Below are 26290 nucleotides of genomic sequence, written 5' to 3'. Positions count from 1 at the left end.
AGAAATTGATGACATAAGATCCACCGGGCAATGGTGGCTCATGCCTTTAATCCCAGCACTCGGGGAGGCAGAGACAAGCAGATCTCTGTGAGTTCGAGGCCAGCCTGGTCTACAAAGCTAGTTCCAGGACAGCCTCCAAAACAATACAGAGAAACCCTGTCTCGAAAAACCAAAAAAAAAAAAAAAATTCAGTACCTTGATTAACAATTTTATGACAGCTCTTGGATAGAAATCAGCTTATACAGCATTGACCAACAAAGTTTTACGAAGACTACCTTGTCATTCAAACTGTTGCACAAGTGGCTCAGTTAGAAACTGAGCCAAAGATAAACCAACAAAGGCCACCATTGATAGAAATGAAGCAGGGAAGAGGAATAAGAATTGGAGTGGAAAAACAGGAATTTAGACATTTGGCTAGAAACGTCCTCCCAGATCTAAACTTTCTTGTCTGGCTGAAAAACTATACACATTTGGCAAGATCTGTGTAGGAAAATAGGGCTTTTGTATCAGGAACGTAGACGCAAGCGAGTCACAGGCCAACAGCTGGTCCTGGGTAGCAACCACACATCTTAAAACCTGTGTGGCACATGGGAGCGTCTATGGAGGGGTGTGGGTCTATGTACTGGGTTTGTACATGTTTCTGTGTATGAAGGGGAAGATAGAGTCGTGATGAGGGTTCCTAGGTGTGAGAGCAGACCAGACCCCCTTCTGCCTTCTTGTTTCACAGCCTGCGCTGGAGTCTAGACCTGGTACCCATCACTGGACTGTGTGAGCAGAGTGCCCTTTGGTGACATTACCTATCTTACACCAGTGTTCTGACCTATCCTTAAATGACCAGGTCTTGTTTTTTCTTCTCTTAAAAAAATAAATTAAATAAAAAAAAAAAGAGTATTTGTGGTTTAGGGTTACGCATGTGAGTGCAGTGTCCAGGAAGGCCAGAGAGTAGTGTGTCAGATTCCCTGAGGCTGGAACTACATGGGTGCCATGGGCTCTGGGAAACCTAACTCAGGTCCTATGCAAGAGCAGTATCCACTTTGAACCCCTGAGTCCTCTCTCCGGTCCAGGCCCTGTTTTTCAAACCTGATGCTTGTGGAGGTGAGTCCCCACTTTGCTTTAGAGCACTGAGACTTGTCTCAACAAAACAAAAGGAGCAAATGAAAAAACCTGCCTGTGTCCAGTGGATACCACTTAGACTGGTCGAAGGTCCTAACTTCCTTCTTCAGCCTTTGTCATCAAAATGGCTACGCTTGTGACCTAATTAGATTACCCTACGAGATAGGCGTATATTGAAGTAGCACACTGTACCTCACACATACTGTTAATCCCAAAGAGTCAAGGAGAAAGACCCACATGCCAAATCATCATAACCAAATTAATGAAAGCAAGCTTTTTTAAATTTGTGTGTACATCGGCTGTCTCTCTCTAAGGCGGGGTTAAAGAAGTCAGCATTGGACATGAGCAAGAGAATGGTTTTCATGGGTTGGGTTTTCAAATGGGGGATTTGGCAGGCTAATAGGCGGGGTTACAGAAGCAGAATACAGCAAGGCAGCCATAACAACAGGTGGTCATAATAGCCCTTTGAATCAAAGGTAGGCTTGCAAGGTGGTCATAACAGTTTTTTGAAACAAAGACATGGTTGCCATTTCCTGGAACAATCTTTGAAAAACAGAGATTTAATCACAAACAGGAATGAACCTAGTTTGTTTTTATTACAAGATGGCTTTCAAGCCCAAGATGGAGGCAGGCTGGTTCATCAGTACATATGTAATTGCTACTTGTCATCAAAATAAAAGTTGACTTGGTTTTTTTTGTTTGTTTTGTTTTGCTTTGTTTTTTAACTATTAGGCATTTGCCTATAATCTTAGTACTTGGGAGATAAAAACAGAGGGAGCAGAAATTCAAAGCCAAGCTGGGCCTGTGGTGGCACATACCTTTCTTTAATCCCTGCACTCAGGAAGCAGATGCAGATGAATCTCTGAGTGTTCGAGGCCAACCTGGTCTATAAAGTAAGTGCCAGGCAGCCAGGGCTATATAATATGACCTTGTCTCAAAAAAAAAAAAAAAAAGGGAAAAAATAAAAAAGAAAGAAGGAAATTCAAGGCCAGCCTCTGTTATATACTGAGGTTAAAGCCAGTGAGGATGCACAAGGCCCTATCTTAATATCCTCTCCCTACCAAAGCAAGCAAGCAAACAACAACAAAAACCCCAAGTCTTCAGTAATAGGCCAACAGAATAAGCCTCCTCTTTCTTTCCTGTGCTTACTGGTACCCCACTCCTCCATATCCTGCTCCCCCAAAACATCACCTGAGTATTTGTCAGTATCACATGGATGGCAAGAAGTTTCTCCTTTATTTGAGTAAGAGTTGGCTGGACAAAGCTTGCAGAACGAGGAGCCCTGCTTGGCGGCATAGGTGCCAGGCTTGCAGGGGAAACATTCCGAAGTGTAAGCCACCCCTGTGGAGAAAGAATGGCATAGAAAATAAAGACTGAGCAGAGACACCAAGGCCCTGGGTACCGATTCCCACCCTCCCCTAGAAGCCAAGAGTCCAGGAAGCCAGCAGCAGACCCCAGAGCCAAGCCTGGTCTCTGTACCTGTTATGGCAATGTTTCTCACAAGCACAGGCTTGGACACTTTGGACCACACTGAGAAAGCTGTGGTTCTCCAATAGAGGACATTATTGCCTCTATTTAGCTCAACCTTAAAAGAAGACACAAGGTGGGTGTTAATTCATCACAAAAATGGGCATTGCTGGTTTGCCTCATTGGCTCCTTGCCAAATAAGCAGAGCCTGTCCCGAGCCTTTCCTTCCTCTCCCTCAGCTTGGCCTCTCCAAGTTTTGTCTTTCTAACCCCACGCTTCTCTGGTTCTCCACACAAGATCCTTGCATCATATAAACTACAAGCATCTCTTACAGCAATCATAATAGGACCAGAGGGACTGGCAGTGAGGGAGACTGGCATTCGACCATTCTCTGGTTTTACAGAAAACCCAGCCCCAAAGCTGGAAAGATCTGGCTCCTGGGATGAAGTCATAGGAGCAAACTGGTCACCACACAGCCTAAGCCATCAACCATGAGGAGAGGAATCCCTGAATCCTCTCCATCTTAGATTCCTCCCCCCATGGGCGCTGGAGCCCAAGCTCCCCTTTAAGGCCCTTGGCCTCTCCTCTGGGATCTTCAGGATGGCTGGTGTGATACTCACACTGTGGAATTCCCATCCTTTCTCTGTAGTTTTCATCCACCTGGAGTCATCAGCATTGGGCTGGCACTGGTCGTTCTGGACCTGAGGTGGAAGGGGTTTGGGATGAGGAGCTCAGCTTCCTGAGGAGAGGAGGACCTCACTCCATGCTTCATGATGCTCTACAACACTGTTCTCATGGAAGGGGAGCTGCCAGTTCCCTCTAGGACCAAACTGAGAACACAGAAGCTACACTCAACAATGTCTGAACATTGACCCCGGAGGAAGAGATTGCAGTTTGGTCACTTGCGTTTCATAACAAGTCTCAGCAGGACAAAACACTTAGGAAACTCGGGCACTGTCCTCGCCTTCAGTGTCCTCTGCCTCCCAGTGCTTTTCCCCCTTAGCTCCCCAGCCTTGGCTCATTTTGCTCACAGCTTTCTCTAGAGTGGAAACCAAGAAGTTCTCCAAACATGGCCACGCTTGTGATTGAGTCCTATAAATGAATCTGAGCCTCAGGGAGTTCTAGCCTCTCTCTAAGCCCTCTCCTCCCTGCACCCCCAGCGAGGAGCTTACAAAAAACTCAAAGATGATGCTGGAGTCCGGGTAGTAGTACTCAAAGTTAACTGTGCCAGACTGCTTTAGGTTGACGGCGTACATCAGGGTGGCTGTGCATTCATCCGTGTTGGAAGCGATGTAGTCTCCCCGGGGAACCCACTTGGACCTGTGAAAGAACAGGTGCCAAGAGTTAAGGCAGCAGCGCATCCCACAAGCCTTTGTGCCATGTGTTAGGTTCCATGCTCTCCTGTTAGAGGTTCTGGGGAATTCCAGACTTAGGAGTCAAAAGCTGAAACTTGCACCTTGTAGTGGTTTGAATGAGCATGGTCCCCAGAGGCTCATGTATTTGAATGCTTGGCCCCCAGCTAGTGAAACTGTTTGGGAAGGATTAGGAGGCGTGGCTTTATTGGAGGAGGTGTGTAATGGGGGTGGGTTCCCATGCCAGGCTCTCAGAGTGTCTCTCTCTCTCCCTCTCTCTCTCTGCCTATGGATCAGGATGTAAAGCTCTCATCTGCTCTAGGCCATGCCTGCTTCCCACCATGATGGCAACGGACTAAACAAGCCCCCAGCTAAATGTCTTCTTTTAAGAGTTGCCTTAGCAGGTGGATCTCTGTGATTTCGAGACCAGCCTGGTCTACAAGAGCTAGTTCCAGGACAGCCTCCAAAGCCACAGAGAAACCCTGTCTCAAAAAACCAAAAGAAAGGAAGAGTTGCCTTGGTTGTGGTGTCTCTTCACAGGATGGATCAGTAACTAGTAAAGACCTGAACATGCTCAGGTAAGAGTAACAACAACAGATGTCCTAGGCAGATGAAGGGGACTAAGACACAGCCAACAAGAGGAAGACAGTGAAGTTAGTTAAGCGTGCCTCCAGGCTTCATAAACCTGGACTAGAGGAGGATGGCAGGTAAAGTTGAGCATGGGGAGCTTTACATCAACCAGCTATGAGCTGCATTCTTCATAGTCACAATTTCTGTTCATCAGTAAGAGGAAAAACTATTTTCCCATTTACTAGATGAGAAGGCTGAGGCCTGGAGAGTACCTTGGCCAATACTACAAAGCCTTCAAGTGGCAAGCCTGGGATTCAAATTAAAAGCTGCTTAATCCCAAAGTTGTCAAAATCCATAAACAAACATATCCTGGAGAACTCAGAAGTTCATCCACTTTAATCCCATGTGTTTTTCCAAAAACACCCACTTTGCAGTGTTGCTTTCCTCAGAAGGCATCGGATGGCAGGAGAACAAGTCCTGCTGAGTCTGTCCCAGCTCACCCTATCCAAAGGCTCCTCTCTCCCTGCCACGTCATCTCTTGAACAGTCTTTATTTTGTGTTTGGCCCTGCGTCCTCCAATTCCTCTCCACACTATGGTTGGAGACATTCAGAAGGAAAACATGACTGAATCACGTCAGTGCTCTAAACTCGGTGAAGATTCCCTGCTGCTCTTGGGATAGGGCACACATTCCTGGCCCACACTTTATATGAAAGACCTATGGAATTTCTCTCAGTTCCTAGGCCAAAACTTCTCTACCCCTGGGTAGTTGTCTGTTCCTCAAACAAGCTTCTTCCTTCTTCTCTTTGGTTAATTCTCCCTCCAGTCTTATAATAAATAAATAATGTGATATGATAAATAAATAAATGCCACTTAATGTTAAGAAGTCAGAAAGAAAAGAAGAGAAAATAGAAAAGCTGGGTGGTGGTGGCACATATCTTTAATCCTAGCTCTCAGGAGATAGAGACAGGTGGATCTCTGTGAGTTCGAGGCCAGCCTGGTCTACAGAGTGAGTTCCAGGACACCAAGGCTACACAGGGAAACCCTGTCTCAAAAAATAGTAAAATAAAATAAATGTAAGAACCAGAGGACGGGGAAGGATATTGTGAAATGCTGTCTTTTAGACATGACATGAGTTTTGTTCTCAAAACCCATGGTAGCTGTAGTTGCCTGTTCAGAAACAAGCCAGTCAACACTCTGGCATGGAGGAGGGTGAGGTCGAGGAAACTCTACCCCTAGCTGAGGAGCTATTGGAGGGTGCCATTTTTCTTTATGGGTATAATCTCTGGTAAGTCTCCTCTGATCCATAAATAACATCACGTTATTAGAGCTGAAAACAGCTTTAATAGAGGCAGAGGTAGATAAATATTTATCTCACATGTCGGGAGAGGTTCCAAAGGAAATGGGAGGGGCTTAATGGGTGAGCAAGTGTGACAGATGGATGTGTTGAAAATGCATTATGTATATAGAATTTTCAAAGACAATACAAAAGCAAAAGCCACCATGTGCCTTCACTAGCTCCTCCCCTTTTTTCTCGCATTTCTCTCTCCAGCTACCAAGAGTGGAGGCATACATGACTCTGGTACTTAACATTCTCATGAAGTTCTTTGCATGTATCTCTAAGCAACACACTACTACATCATGGTGTTTTGCGAGTTTTTAAAAGCCATGGAGATGGTATCATACTTAATTTTCTAAAACTTAGTTGGGAGGGAGGCTTGTATATAATGGTGTGGGATTCAGCTCGTGTGTGTGTGTGTGTGTGTGTGTGTGTGTGTGTGTGTGTGTGTGTGTGTGTAACCCAGGGTCTAATCTTGTGCTCTTTCACTCAGCCATACAGCCCTAGCCCTTCCTTTTATCTGTACTGCTGTCTGATAGTCTTTATGTGGTTCTAGTGTATGGATTTACCACGTCTATTCAGACTGCTGGACACTTAGAGTTTTCACTGTTGTTCCCATTCTGCTGTGAACATTCTCGCTTCAGTGTTCTTAGACACGTCTGGTCAGAGCACTCAGGGCAGTTGGTGGCTCATACGGGATGTGAACTCCCAGCTTTCCTGCCACCCTGCTCCCCAAAATGTGCATCAGTTTACACCACCTGGCAATGTAAGAGGGTCCCTGTTGCTCCACATCCTCTACAGATTTGGAACTGAAGACTTTGTGGTTGCCGTATGATATGGTGGGGGAGTGACGCCATCTGATGTAGCAGGGAAATTAAACGTCGAGTTGGGCTTTAAATCTTACTTCCTTGATTACTAGTGAAGTTATGCATGTTTTCTGAAGCTTTCTTACAATCTGGTATCTTCTTCTGGCCATACTTTAATTCTTCATTTACCTGTCTTCCTGGCTAGACTGTGGATTCTGAGAGGACAGAGGCCAACCTTGTTTTGCATAATAATCTATTCCTCAGTCTCCAGCCCTGGGCCTGGCACCCAAGAACCTCAGGGGATCAAACAAATAATGTGAGAAGAGGGTGAATTGAGACAACTCTGCTGTTTCTTTTTTGCCTGAGACTAGCCCCAAACAAGCTAGTACACAGGGTTCCCCCTGTGTCTGCCCAAACCACATAGCCTTACAAGGCCAGCAGTCATTTTTGTTTTGTTTTGTTTTTTGAGACAGGGTTTCTCTGTGTAGCCCTGGCTATCCTGGAACCCACTCTGTAGACCAGGCTTGCCTTGAACTCACACAAATCCACCTGCCTCTGCCTCCTGAGTCCTGGGATTAAAGTGTGCACCACCACTGCCTGGCAACAGACAGTATTATTATCAAAATGGAAAGAAACCAATTTTTCCAAAGTGACCCAGCTAACTTAACAGTGTTGATTCCGTTGTTAAAAGAGACATTTAATTCTAATATATTCCATGATATCAGCTATAAATAACTCTTAAAGTTTGATGAATAATTAAAAGAATCCTCTAAGTGGGTTATATTTGCAAAATACATCATAGTTCTGGTGTTTGATAGTGTTGTCCCTGGTGAAGACACTTCATATTCAGTAATAACATGTTTGATTGATCTCTAGTGCCAGAGGCACCTTTCTAGATTCTTCTCCTAAACCCCTTGATCAGTGCTGGGGATCTGGAATCGGATCCAAGGTCTTGAATGTGCTGGCATGTGTACTACCACCAAACAACACAGTCTAAGCTTTTGTTTTCTTCTCAAAATTCTTGTAGATGCATTTGTTTCTATGTTATGTGTATGGGTGTCTTGCCTTCACGTATGTCTGTGTACCATGTGTGTGCATGGTGCCTGCAGAGATCAGAGAGGGCACTGGATTCCCTAGAACTAGAGACGGCCGGGAGCCACATGTAGGCACTGGGAATTTAACCCAGTCTTCCAGAAGAACAGCCAGTGCTCTTACCCACTGACCATCTCTCCAGCTCCCAGGAAGTGATTCTTAATGAGGAAGTATCTAGATCAGGTTGATCCTCGGGCATGTCTGTGGCGGATGATTGTGTATTAATGGAAAAGGACCAGATCACTGAGAACAGCACCGTTCCCTATGCTGTGGGCCCTGCGCTGTGTAGGAGTTCAGAAAGCTAGCTAAGCATAAGTGTAAACAAGCAAGCATGTGTGTGTTTGTTTCTGTCTGCTCTTGACTGTGAATGTTTCAAGTTCTATCACTTGCTTCTCAGTGATGGACAGTAACCTGGAGTTATGAGTAGACATAAACATGTGTCTCTCCCCACCTCCCACAGCTGCTTTTTGTCCAGGTATTTTATCACAGCAACAGAACTGAACTAGATTAAACACTTCCTCTTTACTCTGACTCCCTCTCGGGACCTCAGTCTCTTGATGGCCTACTGTTTCCAGTGCCTTTGTCCTGTGACCTATACCCAGGATCCATGGATGACTCTTAGAACCTTGGGCATCCCGGCAGACATGGAGACTGTTCAGTTTGTCTGTCCTCTTCCCCGTGATTAGTTCTGTGTCACTTTTGTGACAAATGATATGTTAGATGCTGGAGACACAGCAAAGACCAAGACACACACACTCTGCCCTCTCCTGCTTAGGGCTCGTATTCTGTTTCTTCTTGAGGGAACAGAAATTTAACCAATACAATTAATCACATAGGACTAGCTGTGCTAAGCATGGCAACAAGAATGACAAGGTGACACCAGTCTCCCAGTTCAGGGATTGTTTCTTTGAGGAAGTGACTTTTACTCCAAGGCATAAGAGCCAAATAAGACAGCTGGGGGAAGGCCCGCGGAAGAGCCACTCAAAGGTTCCAGGAGGAAAGCATCCTGATAACTGGTGTGGCAGCAGTACGGCACCAACAAGAAGGATGTTCAAGCGATGCAGGCAAAATGTTCTACTCTGCAGAGAGCAAAGTAGAACAGCGGCCCCTTGGGCTGCGGGAAGGTATTGGGTCTTATCACACGAGCAATGGGTGGCCTCAGCCCGGAGTTGTGAGCAGGAAACTACTGTGCTTAGACCTGTGTTCACCATTCTAGCTGCTGGACTGGAGGAGGCAGGGAGGGGAAGCAGAAGAGCAGCTGGGAAGTTGCATGGTGGATTGGGCAGGGGCTGCTGGTCCAGCTAAATGGGAGGTAATGGGAAAGCCGAAGAGTTGGGTTCATAGTGTCAGCTCAATTACTGACTTTTAAAACCTCTCCACGGGGCTGGAGAGATGGCTCAGCGGTTAAGAGCACTGACTGTTCTTCCAGAGGTCCTGAGTTCAGTTCCCAGCAACCACATGGTGGCTCAAAACCACCTTGAATGAGATCTGGTGCCCTCTGCTGGCATGCAGGCAGAAGACTGTATGCACAATAAATAAATAAAATATTTTTAAAAACTGTAAAAAAAAAAAAAAAACCTCTCCAGGTGGCCATTTCTACTGAGGAGAAATCCTGTCTCCCTCCTAGGGATGTTTCTGGATACCTTAAGATCCAGGCTCCATGATGGTCTGTGCCTTGAAAACAAAAGTTGTTATTAATCTATGCACATCCCACTTCAATGAGAGATAATGATTTCTACCCCTCTCACTGCAGTCCCCAGAGAGAGGTGGAATCCTTCCTCTTCCTGGGTTGGGAAATGATGGAGTGGATAGATCGATGATCTGCATTTTGTCCCAGGTCAAACGGCATTTGATATTAGGGCACCCACAGGATGGGAGCTTGATTGTTTTAACCCACACGGCCCCTCCATTCCCCACTTGCATCATCTCTAGCTTTGTATTTGCCCCTCCCAAGTTATTGTGATAAAGACTATGATATGTAAACTTGCACTCTAACGTAATATTAAAATTGGATAATTGACTGGGCATGGTGGCACTTAGTCCCAGCACTTGGGAGGGAGGCAGAGGCAGGTGGATCTCTGTGAATTTCCAGGCCAGCCTGGTCTACAGGGTTTTAGAGTGACCCTTTCTCAAAAACAATCAAGCAAACAAATAAACTATAACTGGATGATTAAATGTCTGCTGTGTGGTTCGAACACTGGTCTTTCTGACAGAGTCAAGCATAGGAATGGGAGCTGGCATGGGTGCGGCCCTAGGTTCAAACCCCAGCGCCATGAAAGTAAACTTTGAAATGAGAATCCAAGTGTAACACAATTCTTTGGTCCATTTGCTTGCTTTGGTATAAAAGAACACTTGCTTTCCTCTCAAACTCATTGCCAGAATTGCTTTGTGGAACTTTTTATTCTGATGTTTTCCTCCCTGGAGCCCAACCCTAGCCGTCACAGAATCATGTGACTAGAAGGTGTCAATGTGGAGCAGAGAAAGCTTGGGACTATGTCTGAGTATCACCGGTTTCGAACTAGGAAACTAAGATGGAACACCTCCAGTTTTCCACTCTGCAATGGAAATCACAATGCCAGTTTCAAGAAAAGCCTTCTGTGTAGAACACTCAGCATAGGGCTGAGTCCCTAAAAGGCACATCTGGAATAAATACTGCCTGGGGAGAGGCCACTGAGCTTTTCTTTTTCTTTTACTTTCTTCTTTTTTTCGAGACAGGGTTTCTCTGTATTGTTTTGGAGGTTGTCCTGGAACTCGCTCTGTAGACAAGGCTGGTCTTGAACTCTCAGAGCTCAACCTGCCTCTGCCTCTGCCTCCCCAGTGCTGGGATTAAAGGTGTGCACCACCAATGTTCATCGGTCTGAGCTTTTCAATGACTGGTAAAGGTCTCCTTCTGAGCTGGGAATTCCTAGTTACTGGGATGCGGTGGTTCAAAGGAGACTGGCCCCATAGATTCATACAACTGAGTCCTTCCATTGTCCCTACTTGGTGGAACTGTTTGAGAAGGATTGGGAGGTGTGGCCTTATTGGGAGAGGTTTCAAAAGCCCACATAAGGTCCAATTCCTGCTTGTGGATTAGATGTCAAATCTTGGCTACAGCTCCAGGGCCATGCTTGCCTGCCTGCTGCTACATAGACTCCCCCTCTGAACCTGTAACTAAGCTCCCAATTAAATGTTTTCTCTTACAAGTTGGCTTGGTCATGGTATCTCACACCAATAGAAAAGTAACTAAGACACGGGGCCTCAAGGGGGTTAGAAGATCTCATCCATGGCCCCTCCAAATCCAAAACAACATGGGTCAAGGGACAGTCACTTCCAGGAGTCCCCTCTCCCACCCCACCCCCAGGGAGTGCGGTATCCTCTTCCCACCTACCTCAGGAACATCACAGAGCAGCACCCGGGATGCCCCGCACCCCTTCCCCAGGAGACTTGTGTGCCAGCTCCCAGACTCACGAAGTGCAGTTCTCTGTGGACTCAGAGATGCTGTCGTCGACTTCCAAGTTGGCTGAGAGGCTGGCAAAGCCGTGAGGCAGCTCATCCCACTCATCAAATCGGATGCCAGTGCCAAGAGAGTAGCGGCCCTCCGCACAGGGCTTGCAGGACTGGTCCTTCATATCCAAAAACTCTCCGGCATTACAGGAGAAGGCTGGAAAGCAGGGCAGGGACAAGGGAGGGGTGCTGAGGTCACCGTGGTCGCTGGAGGAGTGATGGGGCTGGAGGCAACTAAAGCGGGGACTTCAGGGTCAGGATCTAGGGGTCTGGACCACTGAAACTCAGGACTAAGGAGCATCTTGTGTGATGATATTTATGTGAAATGACCACAAGAGTAAAGTCATGGAGACATAAGGCAGATTTATGGTTGCCATGGAGACTGTGGATAGACTGTCACTAAGAACTTTTTTTTCAGTCTCTAAATGCCCCCAAAATGAGAGTGGTTAAGAGTTGCCAGGAACAGTTGGGTGGTGGTGACACATGCCTTTAATCCCAGTACTTGGGAGGCAGAGGTAGGTGAAGCTACCTGTCAGAGAAATCCTGTCTCAAAAAACCAAATCAAACCAAACCAAACTAAAACAAAACAAGAGTCAATGCAAATATTCTAGCAGCCTTGAAATTTGCCTGATAAGGTGTGGGACTTACAGTCTGGAAGAAATCATATCTTTGGAGGCAGAGGAAGAATTGTAAATTCAAGATAAGCCTTGTCCATCTTTTCTCAGTTAATAAAAATGAAACAACCTAGCAAAAGTAGTTGTGTCTCAATAAAACTGGTATTTCTTTTTTTTTTTTTTTTTTTTTTTTTTTTGGTTTTTCGAGACAGGGTTTCTCTGTGGCTTTGGAGGCTGTCCTGAAACTCGCTTGGTAGTCCAGGCTGGTCTCGAACTCACAGAGATCCGCCTGCCTCTGCCTCCCGAGTGCTGGGATTAAAGGCGTGCGCCACCAACGCCCGGCCAAACTGGTATTTCAAAAAAGAAGAAAATATTTTAAAGTCAGGCAAGGTAGTGATTTAGCCAGTAGTCCCACCACTTGGAAAGGGAAGGTAGGAGCTCAAGGCCAGCATCATTTATAGACCTGTAGAAATAAAGAAAGGGGGAGAGAAAAAAGGAAGGAGGGAAGGAAGGAAGAAGGGAAGGAAGGAAAGAAGGAGGGAAGGGAGGGAGGGAGAGAGGAGGAAAGGAAGGAAGGGGGGAGGGAGGGAAGAAGGGAAGGAAGGAAGGGAGAAGAAAAGAAGGAGGGAAGGGAGGGAGGGAAGGAAGGAGGAAAGGAAGGAGGGAAGGAAGGAAGGGAGGAAGGAAGAAAAAGGAAAGAAAGCGAGTGAAGAAGCAGACACTGCTAAACTGGATTTGAATGTCCTTAATCTCCTTTGCAACTCTTTCAATGATCCCTCGACTCTAGTCCCTGGAATTTATTGTTATTCCTTTTGCAATCCTAAAAGAACAGGGCACAGAGGAGAGAAAGCTGTGAGGACTGAGTCATAGAGGTGGGGTGGGAGAGAGTCACCACCCTTCCAGACACATTGCAAGGTTCTTGCTCCCGGAAGTGATGCCCAGTGCATGTAAACAGCCTGGATCTGCACACGTTCAATTTCTTCAGCTTCCTTTTCAAAAACAAAAGCAAATTGCAGTATTGCCTGAAGACTGCTGAGGCTGGTAGGTGCAGATCAGAGAGAAACACAGACTGGCAGAGAAAAAAATAAAGAGCGCATGCGCGCAGAGTGAAAGACAGAATTGTTTCTATGGGACTCTCCGGTTCTAAATTAAAAAAATAAAAGCAGATTCAGATACTCAGTTTGAATCTATTAAATATTTCTTTCTTTTGTATTTTTTGTTTGATTCTAGTTTTTTCTTTCTTTCTTTCTTTTTTTTTTTTTTTTTTTTTTTTTGAGACACAGTTTCTCTATGTAGCTCTGGCTGTCCTGGAACTCACTATGTAGACCAGGCTGACCTTGAACTCACAGAGATCCATCTGCCTCTACCTCCTAAGTGTGGGCTTAAAGGCCTTTGCCACCACACCTGGCTAAATAAGATTTCTGCACCACGTTCCAGAAGGGTGGGAGGTGGCACTAACTGGAGGAGAGATGTCGCACCTGTCCCATCAGGAAGAGCCTGGCTTGGATAGCTAGAGGCCTAAGAATCAGGGAGACCCTGGGAGACCCTGGAACAGGAAGGCTACTTACAGCACTCGGTGCCCTTGACGGGGTCGGGGAGGCTGGTGCACAGGCCGGGGCTGTGTGGCACAGCGACCCTCCACCTGGAACCCGTGCTGTCACACGCTGTGTACTCATAGTGGTACTCTGACTGCAAGGGAAACAGGAGCAGTCAGAAGGTCCATCACCAGTGGTTAGACAGCGGCAGTCTCCTGCCCGGTGTGAGGGCCACGGACACCCTTTATTACAGTGATGGCCCAAGGACCCTGGCAAGGAGCAACGCATCATGGTGCCCAAAGATTACAAGGCCCCTAGGAGAATTACAATAACTTGAGTCTTTTTTGACCCCCACGTGGCTGTGGGGGTAAAGTTCATTTGTGTATGCATGTGATTTTTTTCCTGTTGTGTATAATGTCCCATGGAGGGGAGGAATGGGGTAGCTAAAGAACAAACTAAGGCTGGCCGTGTAACTCAGCTGGTAGTGTGCTTGTATAGCATTCTCCGAGCTCTCAGTTTGAGGGTTAGAAGTTCAAGGGCAGCCCTGGCTACATAAGACTGTCCAAAAACCAAAACCAAACACATAACAACAAGAACAAACAGCTAAAAAAAAATAGGAGCTTTTCTTGACCAAACAGTAGAATGTAAGAACAAGGACATTCTAAATGGAAACGCTGGCCCACCCAAAAAAAAAAATCAATTTTCACACATAGCTTTATTTCTAGCTCTCCTTCTGCTCAACGTGAGTCTGAACCCTCCCATTGGGTCATAGAAACATCATCTTTAGCCAGCGGGTGATGTGCTGCCATCACACACACCTGTCCACGTTTCCCCGAGGGAGAGCACTATCCAGCCGCTTTACCTGAAGTTGACAACCCAAAAACAACAGCGCAGCCCGCAAATCAAGCACGTAGTGTAATAACATCAACAAGCAAGGAGACACAGCGGATGTGGCAGGCGCCCTCAGCGGTTCCAGTCCTCCAGGTCTCCCATTAAACCGCGGAGCTGACCGCTTTTGTTCTGAGAGGTAATTCACAGTCCCGATTGCTTTTGTTCTGCCAAGTGTTTCGTGTTCCACACTTACAATTTATGTTACCATATCTGCAAGCAAAGCCGAATGAATGTTCCCCTCCCAGCCACACAGAAGCAGGGTCCTACAACATGCGTGTGACTGCAAGGGGCTGAGGCTGACCACCAGACAGGCTGAAGGCTGCTAATCTAGCCAATCAAAGCTTTACTTCTGTAAAATGCCCACTGCGTCATCTATCCTAAAATAAGGAACTTTCCCACTTTACATCTACAAATCAAGGTGCTGAGACGGTAAAGCAGCGCTGTGTCACATTTCAACTGTCTCAGAAGCAGCAGTAGCTCCGATTTGCTGAAATGTGGGGAGTACAGAGTTTCCAATTCTGGGACTCCAGAAACTTGGTAGGGAGAAAGAATGGCTGTAGGCTAGGTCTCCCTTTTCCTCCCTTGTAAATATTTGCTAAATACATTTTGTCAACCCAGCACATACAATCCCAGTTGGACCAGCATGACTTGGGCAGCAACTTGAACTTGGCACTTTCACTTTCCAGAAGAAGATATAGAAGATCGGCAAATTGTGGCGCTAATGTTTGTTTGTTTGTGACAGGGTCTCACGCAGCCCAGGTTGGGATTGGAACTGTGTGTGTGATTTTATTTTTGTGTATATAACAGCTCTGCTTGTCTGTCTGTCTGTTCACCATGCACATGCCTCATACCCACAGAGTCCAGAAGAAGGCATCATGTTTTTAGGAACTGGATTTACAGATGGTTGTGAGCCTGGGAATTGAACCTGGGTCCTTCAAAAGAGTAGCAAGTACTCTTAACTGCTGAGCCATCAAGATGGGGATTTTTTTTTTGGTGCCAGAGGTTACTGTCTTTCTAGGCCTCCTTTTCTTCATTATTTTAGTTGTTTCTTCATCTCAGAGATAAATATCCTGTCATAGGGGGATAAGTAGGCCAATTAAACATATTCTTATTTCAGTTCTATAAATGATACTTTCAAAGGGTCTTGTTGCAAGAATGAGGGTTAAATGAAACCCACAGTATGTATATTCAGTAGAGATTTGGTAATGAGGCAGAAGGGATTCTGTGAACCCATTTGCCCTGGCCATTAATGTAGCTTTCACAGTTTCCAATCCCATCTCATTGGAACTTCACAGCTCCCTAGGGGGCAAACGGAGCAGCTGTGGTTTTCTTCAAGTTGGCTGTCCACAGGACACAATGGCTAGCTTGTCCAAGGTCACACAACTTGTAAGTCACTGAGCTAGAACTCAGACCGTCCCGGCAGGAATTCTCTCCCACCTTTATAGGTCTGACAAAACACAAACTCACAAAGGGACAAATTTCACAGCCAACTCTAGGAGTTGAATACGATGCTATCAGTCATCTGCCAGCAGCCAAGCTAGATTTGCTTCTGAGGCCCAAGAATGGGTGTTAAAATAGCTAATCTGCTCAAGCAGATAATTTTAATTCGCTCTGATTGCACTTGGCCTTTGGAAGGCACACGGGCCAAAGCCGTTCCTTTGCACTGGCTTTCATTTGCTGTTTCCAGGTGCCATGAGGCTAAGAGATTTTTCTGGAAGAATGGCAGTTCTAAGCCTTCAAACACTTCCCTTTTAATATGTGTTAATTCTCCTCCTGCCACTTGGGGAGGGTCACAGCGTGCAGAGGTGTTAGCTCGGCTGCAGCTGTTTGCAAACAGAACTTTACTTTAAGATCACATGGTGAAAGGCAGGCTTAGACAGAGCAGGGAGTACCCGGAGGGATTCCTCAGCTCTGCTGCGTGTCCTATGAGGATATCAATTCCCCGAGGGAGTTAGTGGCTTTTCTCATTTCTGTGGCCAAATAGCTGACGAAAAAGCAACTTAAGGGAGAAAGAGTTGATTTCGGTTCGTGTTCTGAGGATATACAGTCTGTTCAGGTGGGGAAGACGCGGCAGTGGGGATGTGAGACTGCTTTCTGGAATTCCAGTGACAAGAAAGCAGAGAAAGGGACTGTCATCCCTCATCCGGGTTTCTCCTTTCCCCTTCTTATTCAAAGACCACAGCCCATGCACTGGTGCCAGCCAGCCACATTGAGTGTGGGTATTCCCTTCTCTAGATGTTTCTTCACAGACGCACCACTTAAAGGCGTGCCTCACTAATGTCCTAGGTATTTCTTTTTAGATATTTTTAATGTTATGTATATAAATGCTTTGCTTTCTTGTGTGTATGTGCACCACGTGCTTGCCTGTGCCGGAAGAAGGGAGACAAAGACGTCAGTTCCCCTGGAACTGCAGCTCATGTGGGTGCTGGGACTCAAACCCAGGCCCTCTGGAAGAGCAACAAGAGCTGCTAACTGCTGAGCCATCTCTCAACCCCATGTCCTAGACATTTATTAATTCCATCAATTTGACATAATTCACTAACTGAATCAACAGTATCTCAGTTGCCCAGCAGTCTGCTTTTGGAAGTGTATGATCAGCAAACTACACAGATTAACAAAGGACACACACAGCTGGGCATTGGTGGCGCATGCCTTTAATCCCAGTGCTTAGGAGGCAGAGGCAAGTGGGTCTCTGTGAGTTCGAGACCAGCCTGGTCTACAGAGCGAGTTCCAGGACAGCCTCCAAAGCTATACAGAGAAACCTTGTCTTGAAAAACCAAAAATCAAACAAAAAAAAAACTCAAAACAAAATAAACAAAAAAACCCAAAACACAAAGGACACACACACACACACACACACACACACACACACACACACACACGCAGTGACCTGCCCAGCACACAATACCTTCTCCAGGTATGACACATATGTAAACCAGATTCAGGCACAACAGGGATTGGTTATTCCCTATTCCTAGAGAAGTAATGAAAGGATTTAGAAACAAGGGTGGGGTCCTTTAACTAATCCATGCCCATCCGCCTGAGCTACAGGAGACTCTGATGCAAACAAACAAAATCAGAAACCCTCCCTTCCATCTTCCTCTTTTCCTTTCAAACAATGTGTCTTACTCGTTTCTCTCTCCTTAAATGATTATCAAGTTAGCACATGAGATTTCAGAGATTTCTGGTGACCTACAGATTGCATCTTTGTGGGAGTATTTGGTTGACATCCACCTTGGGAGATAGGGAACGCATACACTGAGGAGCTGGTGACAAAAAGATACGATTCTCAGCGCAGGTAGTGGGAGGCCAGTAAGAGATCTGGGCCCTTTGGGGTGCCTTAAGTAAGAGTCAATCCTACTACCCCGTTGCAGTTTCAGGATGCCCAGCTTCTCTAAGCCTCAGTTGCTTCGTGGGAAAACAGGGGCACACAGCTGAGGTTGTGGTGTGCCTTAGTGTGGGGTCTAACCACTAAAATAGGGAGCATATTTTTTTTCCTCATGTGCACTAGGTGAGTTCAATCAAGATGATGTAAGCCAAGCACTTGGTAACCAGGCTAGTCTCAAATTCAGAGATCCACCTAACTGTGTCCCCAATGCGTGGATTAAAGGTGTGTGCCACCACCACCTGGTAATCACGCTTTTTTAATCCTAAAAAACCAATGTGATGTGGGGCTGGAGAGATGGCTCAGTGGTTAAGAACACTGACTGCTCTTCCAGAGGACCTGGGTTTGATTCTCAGCACCCATATGGCAGCTCACCACCATCTGTGAACTTCAGACCCAGACCGAAAGCTCTCTTTTGGCCTCGATAGGCACCACACACATTGTTTACCCAAACATGCAAGCAAAACACCTCCTCTGGAAACAGTGGCCCTTAGGAGGACTTGGCACTAGATGGACCGTGTAGGTGGGGGACTATTAAATGAGGCTCTCCTGCCGTGGGACAGCACATGGCCCAAGCTAGGCCATCAGATACTAGGACAAGTGAGAGATGTGATGAAGGGAATGGGGACATTTGTCATTGAGTACAAACCCGAGATGGGTCGGAGCTGAGTAGGGGATGAGAGAGAGGAGGAGCTGCAGCCAGAAGCCCTGTCCCAGTTCTCCCTGGCCACGGCACAGAGGTAGAACAGTCACACCAGGGGAAAGAACCAAGTCAGACAGCGAAGAACACTGTATGAGTTCACATGTATTCCGAACCCACATAGTCGGAACCAGAGACACAGCAGCATTGCGGCTGTCGGGGACTGGAGACTGGATACACAAGGAGGGATTGTGTTCCTGGAAATAGAATTTCACAAGGCAGTTCTGTGACATACTGATGAGGACACAACAGTATGAGTGCTCTTAAAGCTAGTGAACTGAACACTCAAAAATGGCTAAGAAGGGGCCTGGAGAGATGACTGGGAGGTTAAAAGCGCTGACTTCTCTTCCATAGGGTCTGGGGTGAATCCCCAGCACCCACATGCCACTTACACCATCTGAAACTCCTGTTCTAGAGGATCAGACCCCTTGTTCTGGTCTGTCTAGGCATCGGGCATAGTAGTGGTGCACAGACATACATGCAGGTAAGACACCCATGCACATAAATAAATAAATTCAAAAGGCTAAGACGGTAAGTTTTGTCACGCATAAAACCAAATGATTGCAGTTTTAAAGTTACAATAAGTAATTAATTTGTTTGTGTAACCCAGTGTGCATGCGTGCTAGAGCTCAGAGGGCAACTTTCGGAAGTCAGTTCTTTCCTACCACCGTGTGGGACCCGGGGATTGAACACGGGTCCTCAGGTTTGGCTGAAGGTACCTGAGCCAACTCGCCAGTCCTGTGCTATAATTGCAGGGAAAAACAGGGTTTTGACTAGGTGTGGTAGCTGTAATCCTAACCCTCAGGAAACTGAGGCAAAAGGATTGCAAATTCAAGACCAGTCTAAGCTATGTTTTTTTGTTTTTTGTTTTTAGGAGACAGGGTTTGTCTGTATTGTTTCGGAGGCTGTCGGTCCAGCCCGGCCTCGAAATCACAGAGATCCGCCTGCCTCTGCCTCCCGAGTGCTGGGATTAAAGGCTAAGCTATGTTTTATAAATTAAATTTCAAAAGGGTCATGCCATCAGTCCTGGAGAACATGCCCAACCTCAGGGTTATTCTATTAAATAGGCCTTCCCATGGAAACCTGATTACCAGCAAGTCTCAATTCATAAACAGCTCCCATTGTTTTAGAAAAAAAGTATTTTTGATTCTCAGTTGACTGACTGAATTAAAAAAGACACCAAGAATGAGCAGTGGTGACATACACCTTGTGGTTCAACCGGCTGTGTCCCTGTAGCAGTGACTCCCTGAGGCTTACCTGATAGCTGCTAGCAATTTTTTTTGTTAGCAAATTCTTAAAGCATTTTTGTTACAACTGTGCAAAAAAAATATTAAATGCTAAAAAGGTTTTGTCTTCAGGCGTTCTGTTCCTTTACAATTAAGATATTTAAACTCTGGCAATGTTGGTGATGTGGAACACATCAGGTCTTCCATATTCGAGGGGGATGCTCTCAGCATTAGGAGTCTTGAAACCCCCGGATCTGAGAGAGTTCCCGTTGTCACAGAGATGTGAAAACTGTACGGTGTACTGATGAGAACGAGGTGGGGAAGAGACGGGTAATAAAATACATGCAGAGAACAAAGAAATGAAACTACTATTGTTCTCTCTCTCTTTTTATTTTTATTACTTTTTTATTTTTAAATTTAAATTAGAAACAAGGTTGCTTCACATGTCAATCCCAGGTCCCTCTCCCTCTCCTTCCCCCCCTCCCATGCCCTCCCACCAGCCCCCCCTCCCCCTCCCAATTCTCACTCCTTTCCCCAGGAAGGGTGAGGCCCTCCATGGGGGGGTGTCCATAGTCTGTCATTTTATTCAGGGCAGGGCCTAGGCCTCCCCCAAGAGTCCAGTCTAAAAGAGCATCCCTCATTGTGGGATGGGCACCCAAAGTCCATTTGTATGCCAGGGATAAATACTGATCTACTACCCAAGGCCTCACAGATTGCTGAGTCCTCCTCATTGACACCCCCCCATTCAGGGGGTCTAGATCAGTCCTATGCAGGTCTCCCAGCCATCACTCTGGGGTTCAAGAGCTACCCCTTATTCAGGTCAGCTGTTTCTGTGGGTTAAACAAGCCCAGTCTTAACCCCTTTGCTCATTAGTCCTCTCTCTCTGTCACTGGGTTCCTTGAGTTCAGCTCAGTGTTTAGCTGTGGGTGTCTGCCTCTGCTTCCATCAGTCATTGGTTGAAGGTTCTGTTTCCTAGACTCTCTGGCAGTGAGATTGTAGGCTGGCAATCCCCTGATCCATTTCTAAAATCCATATATGAGTGAGTACATACCATGTTTGTCTTTTTGTGACTGGGTTACCTCACTCAGGATTGGTTTTTTTCTAGTGCCATCCATTTGCCTGCAAATTTCAAGACTCCATTGCTTTTTTCCGCTGAATAGTGCTCTATTGTTCAAATGTACCACATTTTCTCTATCCACTCTTCAGTTGAGGGGCATCTGCTCTCTCTTGTTTGTCCCCATTTCTCCAGCAGAAGCTCTGAACACTGAAGAACTCTGGCAACGTCAGGAACAGGTCTCTAACTCTAAGTTGTCACTAACCACTGAACAACACTGGCTCTTTTCTAACAGAGAGAGGACTGAAAGCTGGGGCAGTCAGGCCTCCGGAGACACTTAAGATTTGCTGCTAGAAGTAACACCTGCAATAGCAGACTAGAGAGGACAGATGGCCAGCAGAAACACGAAGGGACAAGACTGGGAGACCCAGCGGCAGTGGGACATCCTATCTTCTGGCCAGGGCATTCCTCCAACCGACCTGCCAAGGGTGCTGCTTACAGATGGCCTCGTTTGGCACCAGAGTCCAAAGGCAGGCAGGAGGTCTGGCAAGATGGCTTAATCAGCAAAATGTCTGCAGTTCAAGCAAGAGGCCCGGAGTTTAGCTCCCAAGAACCCACACGAGGTCCAGGCAAATGCATTTTGTATTTGTAAAATTCTCACAGAATCAGTAAAAAAATTATATATTGTTTGAAAAAGCCAGGCATGGTGACTTATGCCTATCATGCCAGAACTGGGAAAATGGAGTACAAGGAACTCTGGGCTTCCCAGCTACCTCATCTAGATGAGTCAGTGAGCTCCAAGTTCAGTGAGTGACCCTGTCTTTCAAACACATGAGGGGGAGACAAATCAAGGGACACACACCAGTGTCAGTCTTTGGCCTCATACACGCATAGACACGTGTATATGCACCTGTACACACATGTGCACACGAGGTAGATAGATAGAACTAATAATTTTAAAAAAGAAAAATCAAATCTGCTATAAGCCCACCAAGAAAAAAACTTCATCCCATGCCCAATTTTACTTCACTCCTTTGTTTATAGATCTTTATGCCAAGGCTGACTTTGTTGGTCACAGCAAGAGAGCTGATGTTGATGGAGACTCAGGGGTGGGACCTCCATCAGTATCAAGTTCCCCACAAACGTGCACTGCCTGCTGGGTGAAAGGAGGCCTGGGAGAATTCGTTTTCATGTATCTCTTTCCAGATTATTTTTGTGTGTGTGCACATGCTGTGTGGGGTGCGGTGTGGAGGTGGAGGGGGTCTTGCATATGCTCTGCTATGAGCTGTATTTCCCGTCTTCTGTGTGAAGTTGCTACCACACAGTGAAGGTCTGAGCATGGCTCGGTGGTGGAGGAGATGCTTAGCCTGCCCAGAGCCCTGGGTTTGTCCCTCGAGTCCTAAACAAGCACGAAGGAAAGGTCGAGTTCTATGCTGGTTGTGTTGACTCTCTTCTGTTTGCTTGCAGGTCGTTGGGAATGCTTTCCCATGCCCTTAACGATTGTGTCACAGCTTCTTTAACCGGTCTTCCACTGTTGGACACCAAGTTTCATCCAAGTTTTCTTTGTTTTGTACTGAACTCGAGCGATGTTTCCTGTGTCTCTCTTGCTGTTTACTTTGGGTAGGTTCCCAGGAGTGGGGCGATCAGGCTCAAGACATCAGGTTTCTTTAAGACTCCTGCTCACGAAGGGAAACTTACAGGAGAGAACAGACATCCCTGGTCTTTAAACATGCTTGTTGTTGCTGTTTATTGTTTTGCCAGACAGTGTCTTATGTGGCCCAAGCTGGCCTTAAACTTGTGATGTAGCTGAAGACGTGAAAACTTCATTATGTTAAGACTCACATTTATGTCTTTATAATTTCTTAAACAACTTTTTTTAAGTTAAAAATAATTTGAGCTGGCATCAAACTCATCATATGCCTACCTCCTGCTTCCTAGTGATAGAAGCATGGATGTATACCACCATGCCGAGCTTTTAAATATAGATTCCCAAACATCAAAATAGTACGGTGGGCCCTGTGAGCCCATTACCCTGCTTCAATACTCCCCCTTCCTGCCATTCACTTCCTGTTAGCTTCTATTCACTCTCCCCACTGTAGCCTACTTTACAGAGTCTATCATTCCCTTGCAGTAAAATGCACATCCAGCTGTGATGCACAGATCTCAACCACATCATTTTAGTGAATAGAGGCTGCTGAATGAGCTATTACCAGCCACTGAGAGGTTGGTGGTGGACAAGGGCTAACTCCTGCCGCCCGTACCCCCAGGGAGAACCCAGCACCAGGCAGGTCTCCCCTTCTGAGCCACTGAATCCCAAAGCCATGGCTGTGCAGCCCAGTCACCCCAGGGAGCAGGCCAGCAGTGCCAGGGTTTGTCTTGGCTGGGAATCTCAGGAACAGGTTCTTAAGCAAACCTGCCTGTTCAACAGAGCCAGCTGTGACTAAGGCTTTGGGTGCTGGGGAAGGACACTTCCCACCCTCCCACCCTCCCACCCTACCCCCACCCCCACCCCCACACCCCCACCCCCACCCAGGCTCACCCGCTCCCCTTCTCTTCTCAGAGTCCCTGAAAAGCAGCTCCTCTGGAGATAATTTCTCCTTTGGAGATTAAGCTGCTTCAAGTGTCAAGTGCCACTGAGCTGGGGACACAAGTCAGCGGGTAGTAGGTGCTTCTTGGCTCAGAAAGCACTAGGCCAAGACTGAAGTGGAGTCCGTGGATTAAGGCCAGGTGGTAGAAGTCTGCTCCCTCTCAGTCCTCCCCACCCCCACCCCAGTCTGGAGGACTTGCCTTCTCCTGAGAAGTGGGAATAAGCTCCACTCTGCTCAGAAACTTAGAAAATCAGAGAAATGTCACAATTTGAAACGTCAGTCTCCACCGTGAGACTTCCAGGCCCAAGCTGGACATTTTTGTCTTTATTCTTTTCACGCTGGGATTTCTTAGCGTGAGTTGTGGTGCATGGGTCGAGACTGCAGAGCGTGACAACCTTGTCCATTGTGAAGGCGGTGGTGGGAGACTATTTCCCATTGCTCTCCAGCTTGTCCAGCCGGAAACGGGGAGGGGGAGGGCGGCTGCTTCTGTTTTACCACCTGCCCCCCTTCCCCGCCCTTTTAGGACCACTGACACACCAGGACTAGCCTTCTGTTACTCCGTACACCAAAAGCATCCTCAACAGTGTGTTTGGATGTCCTTACCACCTTCCCTCTGTTGGATCTCAGCATTCTAAGTATTAGCTTAAGTGTTGGAGCTGGGAAGGTGGCTCAGAGGTTAGACACCGGCTGCTCTTCCAGGGGCTTAGATTCCCAGCACCCACACAGTGGCTCAAAACCATGTATAACTCCAGTTCCAGGAGATCTAATGCCTGTTTGGCCTCAGAGGATAACAGTCACAAACATTGTACACAGAAATACAAGCGGGCAAAATATTCATGTATATAGAATAAAGGAATAAAAAGTATTTATCCCATTCGATAAGCAAACTTCCTACAAGATATTGTTCTTAGCCTGTGGTTTATAGACCACTTTCTGTGACAGGATGCAGAATTCAGTCATGTGTATGTTTCTGGGCAGCAGGTCCATACTTTTCATTAACTTTATTACCACTTCCTCTTTACCCAGAAAAACATGAAAACCTGTCATGATGGATTAGTAGTTTGAGGTCATTTACTATTTTGCTGAACTAAGTAAGGCTCTAATACTTCAGCCAAGGAATTTTCATATTATGCTCCAGAGCCCATAGGTTTAGAAAGGGAAGAAGAAAACTGTTGACTGGAGCTACATGTTTATGCTTCTTAGGTGAAATTCTGTTTACACCGAAAGTGTCAGACTTCAGAACCATTAAGGTGACAACCTGGGCTGGCTGTGGACTTGGTTCTGACCTTCCTGTCTCCATCTCCAGAGTGTTGGGGTTACAGGCACATACCACCATGCCCATTTCTTAACTATATTTTATACTTTTATTTGTGTATATGTGTGTGTGTACATGTGGGGTGGGGGTAGGAGCTCACACATCCTATGACTTGCATGGATCAGAAGACAACTTGAGGATGCCAGTTTTCTCCTTCCACTGTGTAGGTCTCAGGGATTAAATTCAGATTGTCAAGCTTGGAAGCACGTGCCTTTATCCTCTAAGCCATGTCTCCAGCCCCATGCCTGGTTTTATGTGGTGCTGGATCAAAGTCAGTTCCAAGCTGCTAGGCAAGCATGCTACCAGCTGAGCCCAGAATAACAGTTTTTATTGAATGTTGGGCACTGAAGGAGAGCTGCAGGGTTAAGGATGCCTTGGAGGTTTCATCTGAGTGCCCCGGGTGGTCAGATACTTCCTCCTTCCCTCAGAGCAGGCACCAGGCCAAGCAGCCACCAAGTAATTGGCCTCAAACTGCCTGGTCCCAGCCAGCTGTCCCCTACCATGTGAGGTTGCCTAGCAACATGGTGCCAGGAGTACTGGGGATCCTGGGTTAAAGAGTCTAGGAAAATCCTGGCCTTGGATTGTGCTTCTTAGCATTGTTCTTTTCTCCTCTGGGTTTCCTGCTTCTCCTTTGACCAGGACCCAAAAGAGACCACTCTCACTCACCCCGGGACACACCACACAAAGCAGGCATTGGGCTCCACCCTGCCCTGGACACTGTCCAGGATGGACACTGTCCTCACTGTCCAATCTGTCTGTAGCATGGCCTGTCTGTTTTGAGCACAGCCGTGGCTCCTGGGAAACACTGACAGTCTTGTAAGGAAGAATGACCTGGAGTGATAAGAAGGCACTGGCTGACGGGCATATGTGCTGGGCACTTGGCTGGGCTGGCATCCCGGGCATCTTTACCCCCCACAGCCCTCCTAAAGTCTTGCTAACTTTATTCCTGCTGACTTTCCCTGTGGACACTGACAATGAGACCCAGGCCCCTCACTTGGGTCTCACTGAACTATGGCTCCCTCAAATCCAGAGTGATTTTTCCCCACAGAACCTTCAAACACATTTTATAACCTAGTTGCCCATTGCCTCATCTCCAAGCCAGACCAGCTGTGAGCTCCGCTGGCCATGGCCATTTCTTTCCTTCACAGATGTAGCATGGATGTCCTGAATAGTGCCAGACACAGCAGCTGACCAGAGGATGTGTTGAATGGCTGAGTGACTGAATATCTCTGGAGCTATGCAGGGTAATGGGATTCAAGCCCAGAGGTCTGGAACCTTCTGTCAACCCACCCTGCAGGGTTGTGGACATCAGATCTCCCTGATCTATACATTGGGTATGTCACAATTTGCTAAGTGGACAAAGCAGCCCATCCCACACCCCCAAATGTAGGTGGCAACACCCACCTCTCAGGGCGATTGTGAGAATTTTATCAGGAAAGTTCTTGGAAGCTGAGTTTTTAAAAGAGGGTGAAAGGGGGACGAAGCTCTGGAGTCATATAGCCTTGCCCACCCCTTCCTGTACAAACAAGCAACAAAAAGCTCCTATTGCTAGGACCTGCCTGAGGGGGTCCCCAGCAAGCACTCGGGCTTGCTGGTGTCCCTGTCAGAGAGCAGAAGCAAGTTAAGGCTTGACTTTGCTGCTTATCATTGATGACCTGCCTCGACTGATCTCCCTGCCCCAACTCATCCCCTTCTCTAATCCCAGTCTTCTCGTACATATGGAATAACATCTGTCCTTCCCCACACTTTCTCCCCAGCA

General features: G+C 46.7%; 1 protein-coding gene across 2 annotated transcripts in view; it reads right to left on the bottom strand.

Moving 5' to 3' along the window:
- Positions 1-26290, bottom strand: part of Elapor1 (endosome-lysosome associated apoptosis and autophagy regulator 1) — a 74750-nt gene that overhangs the window by 23600 nt on the left and 24860 nt on the right. For both annotated transcript variants that reach the window (XM_040752049.1, XM_040752048.1), the window contains exons 2-7: positions 13406-13526; positions 11188-11380; positions 3753-3900; positions 3201-3281; positions 2593-2698; positions 2305-2454 (exon numbers count right to left, since the gene is read on the bottom strand). In XM_040752049.1, coding sequence (XP_040607983.1) covers positions 2305-2454; positions 2593-2698; positions 3201-3281; positions 3753-3900; positions 11188-11380; positions 13406-13526 — 799 coding nt within the window. The remainder of the gene's footprint in view (positions 1-2304; positions 2455-2592; positions 2699-3200; positions 3282-3752; positions 3901-11187; positions 11381-13405; positions 13527-26290) is intronic.

This window comes from Mesocricetus auratus, unplaced genomic scaffold (assembly GCF_017639785.1).
Source record: "Mesocricetus auratus isolate SY011 unplaced genomic scaffold, BCM_Maur_2.0 Super-Scaffold_100009, whole genome shotgun sequence".
Lineage (NCBI taxonomy): Eukaryota > Metazoa > Chordata > Mammalia > Rodentia > Cricetidae > Mesocricetus > Mesocricetus auratus.
The sequence above is the reverse complement of the archived record's forward strand: the minus strand, read 5'-3'. Positions and strand labels throughout refer to the sequence as shown.